Here is a 13,670-nt window from a genome sequence, read left to right as displayed (position 1 = left end):
CTGCAATTTCTGAGGCTCGTAACTCTAATGAACTTATATGCAGCAGAGGTAACTCTGGGTCTTACTTTCCTGTGGCGGTCCTCATGAGAGCCAGTTTCATCATACCACTTAATGGTTTTTGCGACTGCACTTGAAGAAACTTTTAAAGTTGTTGACATTTTCCGGATTGACTGACCTTCATTTCTTAAAGTAATGATGGACTGTCATTTATCTTTGCTTATTTGAGCTGTTCTTACCATAATATGGACTTGGTGTTTTACCTAATAGGGCTATCTTCTGTATACCACCCATACTTTAACTTAAACTTTTTACAAGGCACACCTGTTAATAATGAACTTTTAACAAGGCACACCTGTTAATTGATGGTTGGGAGAAGTTGCTCTGGAAGGATGTGTTGGTACCATTCTTTATTCATGGCTGTGTTCTTAGGCAAAATTGTGAGTGAGCCCACTCCCTTGGCTGAGAAGCAACCCCACACATGAATGGTCTCAGGATGCTTTACTGTTGGTATGATACAGGACTGGTGGTAGCGCCCACCTTGTCTTCTCCGGACAAGCTTTTTTTCCGGATGCCCCAAACAATCGGAAAGGGGATTTATCAGAGAAAATGACTTTACCCTAGTCCTCAGCAGTCCAATCTCTGTACCTTTTGCAGAATATCAGTCTGTCCCTGATGTTTTTCACGGAGAGAAGTGGCTTCTTTGCTGCCCTTCTTGACACCAGGCCATCCTCCAAAAGTCTTCGCCTCACTGTGCGTACAGATGCACTCACACCTGCCTGTTGCCATTCCTGAGCAAGCTCTGTACTGGTGGTGCCCTGATTCCGCAGCTGAATCAACTTTAGGATACGGTCCTGGCTCTTGCTGGACTTTCTTGGGTGCCCTGAAGCCTTCTTCACAACAATTGAACCGCTCTACTTGAAGTTCTTGATGATCCGGTAAATGGTTGATTTAGGTGCAATCTTACTGGCAGCAATATCCTTGCCTGTGAAGCCCTTTTTGTGCAAAGCAATTATGATGGCACGTGTTTCCTTGCAGCTATCCATGATTGACAGAGGAAGAACAATGATTCCAAGCACCACCCTATTTTTGAAGCTTCCAGTCTGTTATTAGAACTCAATCAGCATGACAGAGTGATCTCCAGCCTTGTCCTCGTCAACACTCACAGCATTGTGTTAACGAGAGAATCACTGACATGATGTCAGCTGGTCCTTTTGTGGCAGGGCTGAAATGCAGTGGAAACGTTTTTTTGGTATTCAGTTAATTTACATGGCAAAGAGGGACTTTGCAATTAATTGCAATTCATCTGATCACTCTTCATAACATTCTGGAGTATATGCAAATTGCCATAATACAAACTGAGGCAGCAGACTTTGTGTCATTCTCAAAACATTTGGCCATGACTGTATTTGTCACAATTTAATCAACTCAAAGTTCTGTCAAAGTCACCACGCTATTTCGTTGATGTAAATTAGTTTAAATGTAGGCCTAAAATATTATGTGATTATTGGACTACAGTCTAGTGAAAATTACATTTGATTTAGCTTATTTTTGACTGAGCTTGTTGGTACTTTTCTCTCCCCTTACACCTGGCTATAAGGGGAATTTTGGAAGGTTGTGGCTGTTTATACTTTATGATAACCCACTTATTGTGGTTATTTTGTCACAGGGAACATATCCGATTCTCCACTTAACAACCAGATAAGCAAATAGGCCTAGTAGCGGTGACTCAGCACCAGTAGCAGAGATAGTGCCCCGGTACAACAAATCCCTGCGAATCTAGTGAAGCCTGTGCACTCGCTTTTGTTATTGTAACATCATGGAACAAAATGTCTATTTCCTCGAGCGTGTTTGTGGACACATTGTACCATACATTTTGTTAACAGTGAGTAGTCCTAGCTGCACTTCATATGTTGAGCGTCTGCCATTGGCACAAAGATAGATGCTGCTGGAGATTTCATGAATGTAAGATGGAGATTACCTTCAGTAAACTGCATTGAGAGTGTAGGCTACATACACTATATATACAAAAGTATGTGGATACCCCTTCAAATGAGTGGATTTCAGCCACTCCCATTGCTGACAGGTATATAAAATCGAGCACACAGCCATGCAATCTCAATAGACAAACATTGGAAGTAGAATGGCCTTACTGAAGAGCTCAGTGACTTTCAAAGTACCACCGTCATACGATGCCACCTTTCCAACAACTCAGTTCGTCAAATGTATGCCCTGCTAGAGCTGGCCCTGTCAACTGTAAGTGCTGTTATTTTGAAGTGGAAACGTCTAGGAGCAACAACAGCTCAGCTGCAAAGTGGTAGGCCACACAAGCTCACAGAGTGCTGAAGCGTGTGGCGTGTAAAAATCACCTGTCCTCGATTGCAAAACTCATTACTGAGTTCCAAACTGCCTCTGGAAGCAACGTCAGCACAATAACGAGAGCTTCATGAAATGGGTTTCCATGGCTGAGCAGCCTCTCTTAACCCTAAGATAACCATGCACAATGCCAGAGCAGGAACAGTTAATGCCGATAGCCTGTGGGTGAGAGTGGGCAGCCATTGGTTAGCTGTTCAACAGTCTTATTGCTTAGGGATAGAAGCTGTCTTGGAGCCTGAGAACAGTCCATGGCTGGGATGGTTGAAGTCTTTGGCAATTTTCTGGGCCTTCCACAGACACGCCTGGTATAAATGTCCTGGATGGCTAGTAGCTTTGGCTCAATGATGTACATTGGCCGTCCGTACCACCCTCAGTAGAGCCTTGCGGTCAAGGGTGGTTAAGTTGCCATACCAGGCAGTGATGCAGCTAGTCAAGATGCTCACGATAGTGCAGCTGTAAAACTTCTTGAGGATCTGAGGGCCCATGACAAATCTCTTCAGTCTCCTGAGGGAGAAGAGGCGCCGTTATAACCATGTTACCTGGACACCGAGGAACTTGAAGCTCTTGACCCTCTCCACTTCAGCCCTATTGATGTGGAGAGGGTCATGCTCCCCCCACTGTTTCCTTCTTGGTCTTGCTAACATTGAGGGAGAGATTGTTGTCCAGGCACCACACTGCCAAGTCTCATCGCTGTCAGTGATCAGGCCTACCACCGTCGTCAGAAAATTTGATGATGGTGTTGGAGTCGTGCGTGGCCACACAGTTGTGGGAGAACAGGGAGTACACGAGGGGGCTAAACACACACCCCCGTGTTGAGGGTGAGCTTGGTGAAGATGTTGTTGCTTACCCTCACCACCTGGGGTCTGCCCATCAGGAAGTCCAGGATCCAGTTGCAGAGGGAGGAGTTCAGTCCCAGGGTCCCGAGCTTGCTGACGAGCTTGGAGGGCACTACAGTATTGAACGCTGATCACTCTATCACTTGATAAAATTCAATCATCTAATTAAATGTTGCTTCTGTAGATGACCAACTCAAAGCATGCTATTCATTCTGTAGTTCATCAAATTAGGTCATTTGTTTAGGAATAAACCAGATCAAAGCGTCCATGCTTCTTTGGTGCATTGTCTGGTCTCTGGTTGCTCAGTTCAACTCACCAGGGAGGGTTTGATGCCAATGCTCTCTGCAGCCTGAAACGCCAGGGAAAGATTCCGGCCCTGTAGGAAAAACATACAGTGTTGATCATTACAAGGTCTTCCTCCTCCTATTCCTCATCTTCCTCATTCATTACACACTACAGAATGTCCCTCTTCCTCCTATACCTCCTCTTCCTTACTCATAACACACTGCAGGGCCCTCCTCTCCTCCCGTCTTCTCTTCCCCCTCCTATTCCCCCTCTTCTTCCACACGTATTACCACACAGATCGCTGCAAACAGCAACAAACAGCACACATCTCCACAAATAAACCCTTTTAAACATCCAGGCCATATTCCCTCTGGGACCAGGACAAAACGTATGCCTGAGGTGGAGGGAGAGGGAGAGGACAGTCAAAGAGTCACTGACCTGCCGAACTGCTAAAACAGAGGGTGATTAACTATTTTTTGCTTACTACATGATTCCATATGTTATTTCATAGTTTTGATGTCTTCAATATTATTCTACAATGTAGAAAATAGTACAAATAAAACAAATAAAACTTTAATGAGTAGGTGTATGCAAACTTTTAACTGGTACTAATATATATATAGGGAGAATGGGAGAATATCTTTTGCCGAAATTACTATATTGCCTCGGCTGAATTTCCGTAGTTCAATACACCCCATGTGTTCCCATTCTGGCTTTTGGGATAAAATGCATTGTGCTGTTTCAAAATGTATATTTCAGTTAAGCGATCCGGGATAAAATGAACAAACTTACAAAGAGGGAAAGACGTGAGAGGACTATCCGTACCAAACTTTAAATTGTATTTCCAGGCACTCATATTCTGAGCTAGCAATTCAAAAGGTACGGTCCACAGATCTACAGTGCCTTCAAACTGTATTCATACCCTTTGACATATTCCACATTTTGTTGTGTTACAGCTTGAATTCAAAATGGAATAAATAGATATTTATTGTCTCACCCATCTACATTCAATACCCCATAATGACAAAGTGAAAACATGTTTTTATAATTTTTTGCTAATCTATTGAAAATGAAATACAGAAATATCCAATTTATATAAGTATTCACATTCAAGAGTCAATACTTTGTAGAAGCACCTTTGGCTGTGATTACAGCTGTGAGTCTTTATGGGTAAGACTCTAAGTTTCCACACTTGGATTGTGCAAAAATTGGCCATTATTATTTTCAAAATTCTTAATAGACAACCATTTTCAGGTCTTGCCGTAGATTTTCGAGCAGCTTTAAGTCAAAATTGTAACTCGGCCACTCAGGAACATTCACTGTCTTCTTGGTAAGCAACTTCAATGTAGATTTGGCCTTGTGTTTTAGGTTATTCTCCCGCTGAAAGGTTAATTCATCTCCCAGTGTCTGGTGGAAAGCAGACTGAACCAGGTTTTCCTCTAGGATTTTGCCTGTGCTTAGCTCTATTCAGTTCGTTTTTATCCAGAAAAACTCTCCAGTCCTTAATGACTAAAAGCATTCCCATAACATGATGCAGCCACCACTATACTTGAAAATATGGAGCTTGGTACTCAGTAATGTGTTGTATTGTATTTCCCCCAAACATAACACTTTTGTATTCAGGACAAAATGTGAACTGCTTTGCCACATTTTTTGCAGTATTACTTTAGTGCCTTGTTGCAAACAGGATGCATGTTTTATAATATTTGTATTCTGCACAGGCTTCCTTCTTTTCACCCTGTCAATTAGGTAACTATTGTGGAGTAACTACAATGTATTTGCTCCGTCCTCAGTTTTCTCTTATCACAGCCATTAAACTCTGTAACATGGCCTCATGTTGATATCCCTGAGCGGTTTCCTTCCTATTCGGCAACTAAGTTAGGAAGGACGCCTGTATCTTTGTAGTGACTGGGTGTATTGATAGACCATCAGTGTAATTAATAACTTCACCATGCTCCAAGGCATTTCAATGTCTGCTTTGTTTATTAATACCCATCTAGCAATAGGTGCCCTTCTTTGTGAGGCATTGGAAAACCTCCCTGGTCTGGATCTGTTTGATATTCACTGCTCGACTGAAGCTTGCCATAACAAAGGGTTGAATACTTATTGACTCAAGATATTTCAGCTTTTCATTTTTAATTGATCTGTAAAAATGTTTAAAAAACATCCACTTTGATATTAAGGGGTATTGTGTGTAGGCCAGTGACCAATACTTTTCAATTTAATCAATTTTAAATTCAGTCTGTAACACAATAAAATGTGGAAAAGGCAAGGGGTGTTCGGGAAAGTATTTCGGAAAAGTATTCGGACCCCTTGACTTTTTCCACATTTTGTTTCGTAACAGCCTTATTCTAAAATTGATTAAATAGCCCCCCCCCCCCCATGAATCTAAACCCAATATCCCATAATGTCAAAACAAAAACAGGTTTTTAGAAATGTTTGCAAATGCATACCCCCCCCCCCCCCCCCCCTGAAATATCCCATTTAAACACATAAGTGTTTACTCAGTACTTTGTTGAAGCACCTTTGGCAGCGATTACAGCCTTGAGTCTTCCTGGGTATGTCGCTACAAGCTTGGCACGACTGTATTTGGGGAGTTTCTCTCAATCTTCTCTGCAGATCCTCTCAAGCTCTGTCAGGTTGGATGGGGAGCAATGCTGCTCAACTATTTTCAGGTCTCTCCAGAGATGTTCGATCAAACTCAAGTCCAGGCTCTTGCTGGACCACTCAAGGACATTCAGAGACTTGTCCTGAAGCCACTTCTGCGTTGTCTTGGCTGTGTGCTTAGGGTCATTGTCCTGTTGGAAGGTGAATCCTCACCCCAGTCTGAGGTCTTGAGCGCTCTGGAGCAGGTTATTATCAAGGATCTCGCTGTACTTTGCTCCGTTCATCTTTCCCTCGATCCTGACTAGTCTCCCAGTCCATGCCGCTGAAAAACATCCCCACAGCATGATGCTTCCACCACCATGCTTCACCATAGGGATGGTGCCAGGTTTCCTCCAGACGTGAAGCTTGGAATTCAGGTCAAAGGGTTAAATATTGGTTTCATCAGACCAGAGAATATTGTTTCTCACGTTCTAAGAGTCCTTTAGATGGACTGTCATGTGCCTTTTACTGAGGAGTGGCTTCTGTCTGGCCACTCTACCACAAAGGCCTGATTGGTGAAGTGCTGCAGAGATGGTTGTCATTCTGGAAGGTTCTCCCATCTACACAGAGGAACTCTAGAGCTCTGTCAGAGTGTCCTTCGGGTTCTTGGTCCCCTCCCTGACCAAGGCCCTTCTCCCCCAATTGCTTAGTTTGGCTGGGCGGCCAGCTCTAGGAAGAGTCTTGGTGATTCCAAACTTCTTCCATTTAAGAACAATGGAGGCCACTGTGTTCTTGGGGACTTCAATGCTGCAGACATTTTTTGGAACTCTTCCCCAGATCTGTGCCTTGACACAATCCTGTCTTGGAGCTCTATGGACAATTCCTTCGGCCTCATGGCTTGGTTTTTGCGCTGACATGCACTGTCAACTATGGGACCTTATATAGACAGATGTATGCCCTTCCAAATAATGTCCAATCAATTGAATTTACCACAGGTGGACTCCAATAAAGTTGTAGAAACATCTCAAGGATGATCAATGGAACCAGGATGCGCCTAAGCTCAATTCTGAGTCTCATAGCAAAGGGTCTGAATTCTTATGTAAATAATGTATATTTGTAATAATGTATTTAGAATACATTTGCAAAAATTTCAATAAAACCTGTTTTCGCTTTGTCATTATTGGGTCGTCGGGAGGGGGGTGGGAGAGTGGAGCGTGGACGGGTGGGGTTGGGGAAATAGGGTTGGGGGGTCATTTATTTGTCTCTCCTTTTTCCTTTGCAAACTACAATGATTGAACTGACCTCTTGGAGACCTAGAACCACTCTGACCAAAGTGGTTGTCTTTGGCTGGGAATGGGAGACATGCACATTCAAGACTATTATTATTTCTATACTATTTTTGAACAGATAGCCCCTGTTGTGTGCTTTGGACAGGCCCATGATGTCAGCTGCACGGCGTGAAAATGATTTATTAATAAAGGATGAGAGCTGAGATTGGGAAACCAAAGAGGCTGAAGCTCATGGTGTTGGAGTCTAACAGTAAATAATGTTTGATAAATAACCTTATTTTGAGCCATGACAGAGAGCTTGGATAAATGGAATGGAATGATAGAAGATCCAAAGAACATTCTAGGAAAGGTGCACTCTAACTTCTGCTTTCAAAGGTGGCCTGTAAGTCTAGAAACTAGGAAGTCACTCAACAGAACACATTAAAGCCAACACACAGCCCTCACTGAATAATTCACTGGGGATGGGCTAGCTTTGTGTCTGTCATCTGGAAGGCACAGAAAGGTTTTACCATAGTAATCAGCCTGGCTAATTTGTCACGTATAGCATGCAGCATCGGATGTGTGTTTGTGTGTGTGTGTGCCAAAGTGTCGTCCTCTTTTGTTTATAGTTAGCTGGTCGAATAAACACAGGGGTGCTGAACCCAACACATGGCACGAAGCGGAGCCTGTTTGCTGTGTTTTTGTGCCCTTCTCTCTCCTCTCTATATGCCACCTGCATATACATACAGCAGGACTGTTTGTCAACACTAATATATAGCCGCTTCTCTTTAACACCAAGTGACAGAGGGTGGCTTTAAAGGTACATGCTTGTCATACAAAAGCCCTTAGGGCTGGATTCATTCCGGACCGCAGAAGATCCGCGTATGCAGTGTTTACCGTGAATGCAGCCTTCGCGAATGCAGAAACATTGCATTTAAAGTTAAATTGCGCAATAGCGCGGATCTTCCACCGTCCGGATTGAATCTAGGCCTTAGTCTAAGGCAGTTATTCCCAAACTGGGGCACGCAATGCCATCGGGTGTATGCCAAATAAAAATGTGATTCACATTTTTTTCTTCACATTTTCAAACAGTCCATTTATATTTTCCAACAGGGCTATACATTTGGGTGAGGTTTTTTTCTCGCCTGAGTAGCCTCTTTTTACTGCCAAAAATAGAATCTAGTGTTCAGCGAAATAACAACACAATGTCAAATATAGGTAGCCAAGTCAAATAATGAATATCCAATCACATTAACCATTACTCTCTTGTGTAGAGTGGAGGACTTAATTCTTCCTGTTGCCGCGGATATGGCTGGGACAATGCTGGGGGAAAAACTATACAGACAATGTCTTCATCAAACAACACTGTTTCACGACGCATCAGTGACATGACAGGAGATGTTGTGAAACAATTACTGCTTCGCAGATAAGCCATTGAATTCTATGCATTACAGATGGATGAGTCAACAGACCTGGCACAGCTCCTGGTATATGTCCATAATGTTTATGGGGGGTCAATTAAGGAAGACATCCTCTTCTGCAAACCACTGCAAATCAGGACAATAGGAGAGGATATTTTTTAAGTACTGGAGAGCTTTGTGACATCAAATGGACTTTGGTGGTCAAGATGTGTTGGTATCTGTACTGATGGCGCAAAAGCCATGACAGGGAGACATAGTGGAGTGGTAATGCACGTGCAAGCAGTTGCTCCCAACGCCACTTGGGTACACTGCAGCATCTACCGAGAGGCTCTTGCTGCCAAGGGAATGCCTGACAGCTTGAAAGACGTTTTGAACACTACAGTGAAGATTGTTCACTTTGATAAAGCAAGGCCCCCGAACTCTAATTTATTTTCTCCACTATGCAATGATATGGGCAGCGACCATGTAACGCTTTTACAACATACAGAAGTGCGCTAGTTGTCAAGGGGAAAAGTATTGACAAGTTTTCATTACTGACCATATTTTTCGCTTGTCTGACTGCTTGCATGATAACGTGTTTCTCACATGACTGGCCTATCTGGGTGATGTTTTTTCTCACCTGAATGATCTGAATCGAGGATTACAGGGACTCTGCAACTACAGTATATTCAATGTGCGGGACAAAATTGAGGCTATGATTAAGAAGTTGGAGCTCTTCTCTGTCTGCATTAGGACAACACACAGGTCCTTCCATCATTGTATGATTTTTTATGTGCAAATGAACTCAAGCTTACGGACAATGTCAAATGTGATATAGCGAAGCACCTGAGTGAGAGTGTGCCGGGTGCACAATTACCCAGGTACTTTCCCGAAATGGACAACAAACAACTGGATTCGTTATCCCTTTCATGCCCTGCCTCCAGTCCACTTACCGGTATCTGAACAAGAGAGACTCATCGAAATTGCAACAAGCGGTTCTGTGAAAATGTAATTTAATCAGAAGCCACTGACAGATTTCTGGATTGGGCTGCGTTCAGAGTATCTTGCCTTGGCAAATTGCGCTGTTAAGACACTGATGCCCTTTGCAAACACGTACCTATGTATGTGAGAGTGGATTCTCGCCCTCACGAGCATGAAAACGAAATACAGGCACAGACTGTGTGTGGAAAATGATTTAAGACTGAGACTCTCTCCAATACAACCCAACATTGCAGAGTTATGTGCACCCTTTCAAGCACACCCTGAGGTGAGATATTCACAATTTTCTATGAACAAATTTGTTTTGTTTTTTATGTAAGATGGTTAAATAAAGAGCAAAATGATTAATTATTATTTGTGCCCTGGTCCTATAAGAGCTCTTTGTCACTTCCCACGAGTCGGTTTGTGACAAAAACTCTCACTCATTCTTATGTTTAATAAATGTATTGTATAGTGTGTGTGTGTGTGGCAGGCTTACAATGACAGCAAAAAAAAATATTCTGGGAGTGAGCTGACCGTGGTGCTAGAGGGGGTACGCAGCTGGAGGTTGAATGTTCAAAGGGGTATGGGATTCTAAAAAGTTTGGGAACCACTGGTCTAAGGGATTCAAATGTGTCTTTATCAATTGTGCTTTGGAGGATCTCCCAAATGTAAAGGAACATGCTCCACCACATTTGGTAGGTTTTACATGCCGTGATGCTTACGCACCCCTTTAGTAAAATGGTCACCACAGTAAAATGCTTTTTAACACGCAAAACATATTGTGTGCCCCTGCATACCTTTAGTAAATCTCAGCCTATGTTTCTCATACAATAGACTTTAGTGTAAGTTATTAAAGTGTTGCGCTATGAATGATGCTTTGGAGGTATTCTAAAAGGTTCTTGAAGAAGAAATTAATTGAGAAAGTAGAAGGTCACATCAGTGTTGGTGTCCATGTTCATGAGCTCTTAATTGGAATGATAAATGAATGAGTGTGTGTGTTTGTGCAGTTGTCTGCATGTATGCATGCATGTATGTGTGTGAGATGGGTACCTTGTCTTGACTGATGAGTTCCTGGTAAGGGATGTGTGCGGGCAGGTATGTATGGAGGAGAGCACAGAATGCCAGGCCATCACTCCAGCTGCTGCTGAAGTTTGTCACATCAATGTTCTACAAGAGAGATAGATGGAGAGAGAAAGAGAGAGAGAGAGAATGATTGAGAGAGAGAGAAAGATATATGTATAGAGAGAGGAAGGTGTCCTTTTTCTTCTAGTACCAGCAGTGGATGTGTCAATAAGAATGTCTAACAACCATAACAAGCTTAAATGAAGCATTTATTTACATACGGTACATTATGCATAAAGGAGAGAATGGAAACAACCTGGTCAACCTTCATTGTCCCCTATTATAAACTGGCAATTAGCTTTAGGTTGCATTTAGTTCTTGCTCATTCAGCCGGAAAGGAGGGAAAGTAATGATCTACATCCTGAGAACATGGTTAAGAGATGCGGAAGCACATAAAAACACCCACTCAAGCACATTAACATATGAAGCAACACACAAATGTTGCATCTCCATACTTAGTCCAAAGTTGATCAATAAGCTCATGTGCGATTGGAGAGCTACTTGTATTGCTGTGTGTTAAGATCGATTTAATTTATTGGATAATTAAAAGTGGCCACTCCAGCCAGAGACAATATTACATAGATAAAAGATTATTGAGTATAAAAACACAATCAAGCCCGGAGGCTTATTTCCATTGTGGTCCTCATTTTGCAGCAAGATGACAGGTGGGCAAGATCATCACTTCACATGCACTGAATGCAATTAAATACAACAACAACAATAGCAATTTACAACAATTTATAACAATATCTACAGCACAGAGATGCCCATTTACGAGGCACCTCATGAGGAAATACCCCTCATCAAACTGTCGTGTTATTTCTCAAATGTTTTGTAAGAGGGTCTTGTCTTATTCCCATAAACCCTTCATCCATATTCCAGTGTGTTTTACAACTGAAACATCTGCTTCCAACTCACACTCTCAAACACGTAGATCCCCTGAACGCAGCTCACTCTCCAGCCCACTTTCCAGCTCACACTCTCAAACACGTAGATCCCCTGAACGCAGCTCACTCTCCAGCCCACTTTCCAGCTCACACTCTCAAACACGTAGATCCCCTGAACCCAGCTCACTCTCCAGCCCACTTTCCAGCTCACACTCTCAAACACGTAGATCCCCTGAACCCAGCTCACTCTCCAGCTCACTCTCCAGATCCAAATCACCTGAATTCTGATGAGCTGTTCACACACCTGTATGTCATTTACACACACTATTTAGTTCAGTTCTTTGCACCCCATCATTGTGAGGTATTGTTTGTTTTGATACACTTTTCTATTCGGAGCTCTGTTTTTCCCCGTATTAGTCCTCCTGTGTACCGTAGTTTTGGCCATCCTCACTAACGACGCCTTTTTGCCTATTCCCTGCCTGTACTTTAGCCTTTCAGATTTCCTGTCTTCAACCTTGTGCCTGATCTCCCGGGCTACGTCATTAGCCTTCTCTCTGCCTGTACTGTTGCCTTTTTTGGACCCCTGTATATGACCTTCTGCCTGTCCCTGGACCCAGCTACTTGCCTCCTCCTGTGGTCCTTTACAAATAAACACCTGCTGCGCCCTGCGCTTGAAACCAGCACTCTGTCTCCTATCGTGTTCATTACAGAAACATCCAGCGCAGCATGTCCAGGGGTTTGTGTGTGTGTCTCTTTCCACACACAGCACCTCATCCATCATGTCCAACATACAATAAGAAAAGACAGAGGTCTAAGGAAAGATATGGGCTTTCTCCAGTTTTCATCCCTACTCACTAGGCATAGATGTCAATTCAACGTCTATTCCGTTTTGGTTCAACATCATTTAATTGAAATCAAGTGGAAACAATGTTGATTCAACCAGTGTGTGCCCAGTGGGTATCCACTCTCCCAGTCACACTGTAAAAAAAAGTTGATTCAACATAAGGCAACCAGCTGTAATAGGATTTGAGTTTATTCAACAAAATAGTATAAAAGTTAATTGAATCTACAATTGTAAGGCAACCAGCTGCAATAGGATTGTGAGTTTGCTCAACATTTGGACAAATAGCTGAATGAACATACAATTCAACTTGAGAATGTATGTTCACCTTTTTTGCATATTTCCCAGTGTAAAACCCAAACTCTTTATGACAATACATTACATATATCATAAGGCCTTTCTTTGAGGGACTAATTACACCTTAATGCAGTGGTCTAAAACTCCTGCAAGTCAAATTATGCTGGTTTACAAAGTGATGTAGAATTCCTATTGGAATCCAGCCAAAGTGAGGATATCCAACAATTTGAACTTTTAATCAACTGCAACTTGCATTCACAATGACTTCCAAGGTAGGGAAGATAGTTTATTGAGACTACCTAAATTATATAAACTGAAACAGACATCTCAGTAATGGGTGCAAAAAATCCAACTATTAACAGATTGGATTAGCTTAGAATTTGTATTTATTTATATTTGTGTAGCATAAGATGAAACAACCAATTAATGTACATGCAAAAACACAGGTATTGAAACAAAAAATTCTGAAAATCAACCTGCAATAGAGCATGCTGGGAAATATAATGTTGGAATGGTTTTGAGCAAACATAAGCTTGTAATTTTACTCAATATGCTGTTCAAATTCATCTCACTTTGAGCAGAGTTTGTTAATTCAATTTACAATTGTAAGGTAACGGCAGGGTAGCCTAGTGGTTAGAGTGTTCGACTAGTAACCGATAGGTTGCGAGATCAAATCTCCGAGCTGACAAGGTAAAAACAAATCTGTTGTTTTGCCCCTGAACAAGGCAGTTAACCCACTGTTCCTAGGCCATCATTGAAAATAAGAATTTGTTCTTAACTGACTAGTTAAATAA

General features: G+C 42.3%; 1 protein-coding gene across 3 annotated transcripts in view; it reads right to left on the bottom strand.

Annotated features, from left to right (window-relative positions):
- Positions 1 to 13,670, bottom strand: part of LOC109892746 (cytospin-B) — a 165,013-nt gene that overhangs the window by 12,219 nt on the left and 139,124 nt on the right. For all 3 annotated transcript variants that reach the window (XM_020485495.2, XM_020485496.2, XM_020485497.2), the window contains 2 exons: positions 10,780 to 10,896; positions 3,526 to 3,585 (listed from right to left, as the gene is read on the bottom strand). In XM_020485495.2, coding sequence (XP_020341084.1) covers positions 3,526 to 3,585; positions 10,780 to 10,896 — 177 coding nt within the window. The remainder of the gene's footprint in view (positions 1 to 3,525; positions 3,586 to 10,779; positions 10,897 to 13,670) is intronic.

Source organism: Oncorhynchus kisutch, linkage group LG6, assembly GCF_002021735.2.
Source record: "Oncorhynchus kisutch isolate 150728-3 linkage group LG6, Okis_V2, whole genome shotgun sequence".
NCBI lineage: Eukaryota > Metazoa > Chordata > Actinopteri > Salmoniformes > Salmonidae > Oncorhynchus > Oncorhynchus kisutch.
This window is presented reverse-complemented; position numbering and strand designations above follow the sequence as displayed.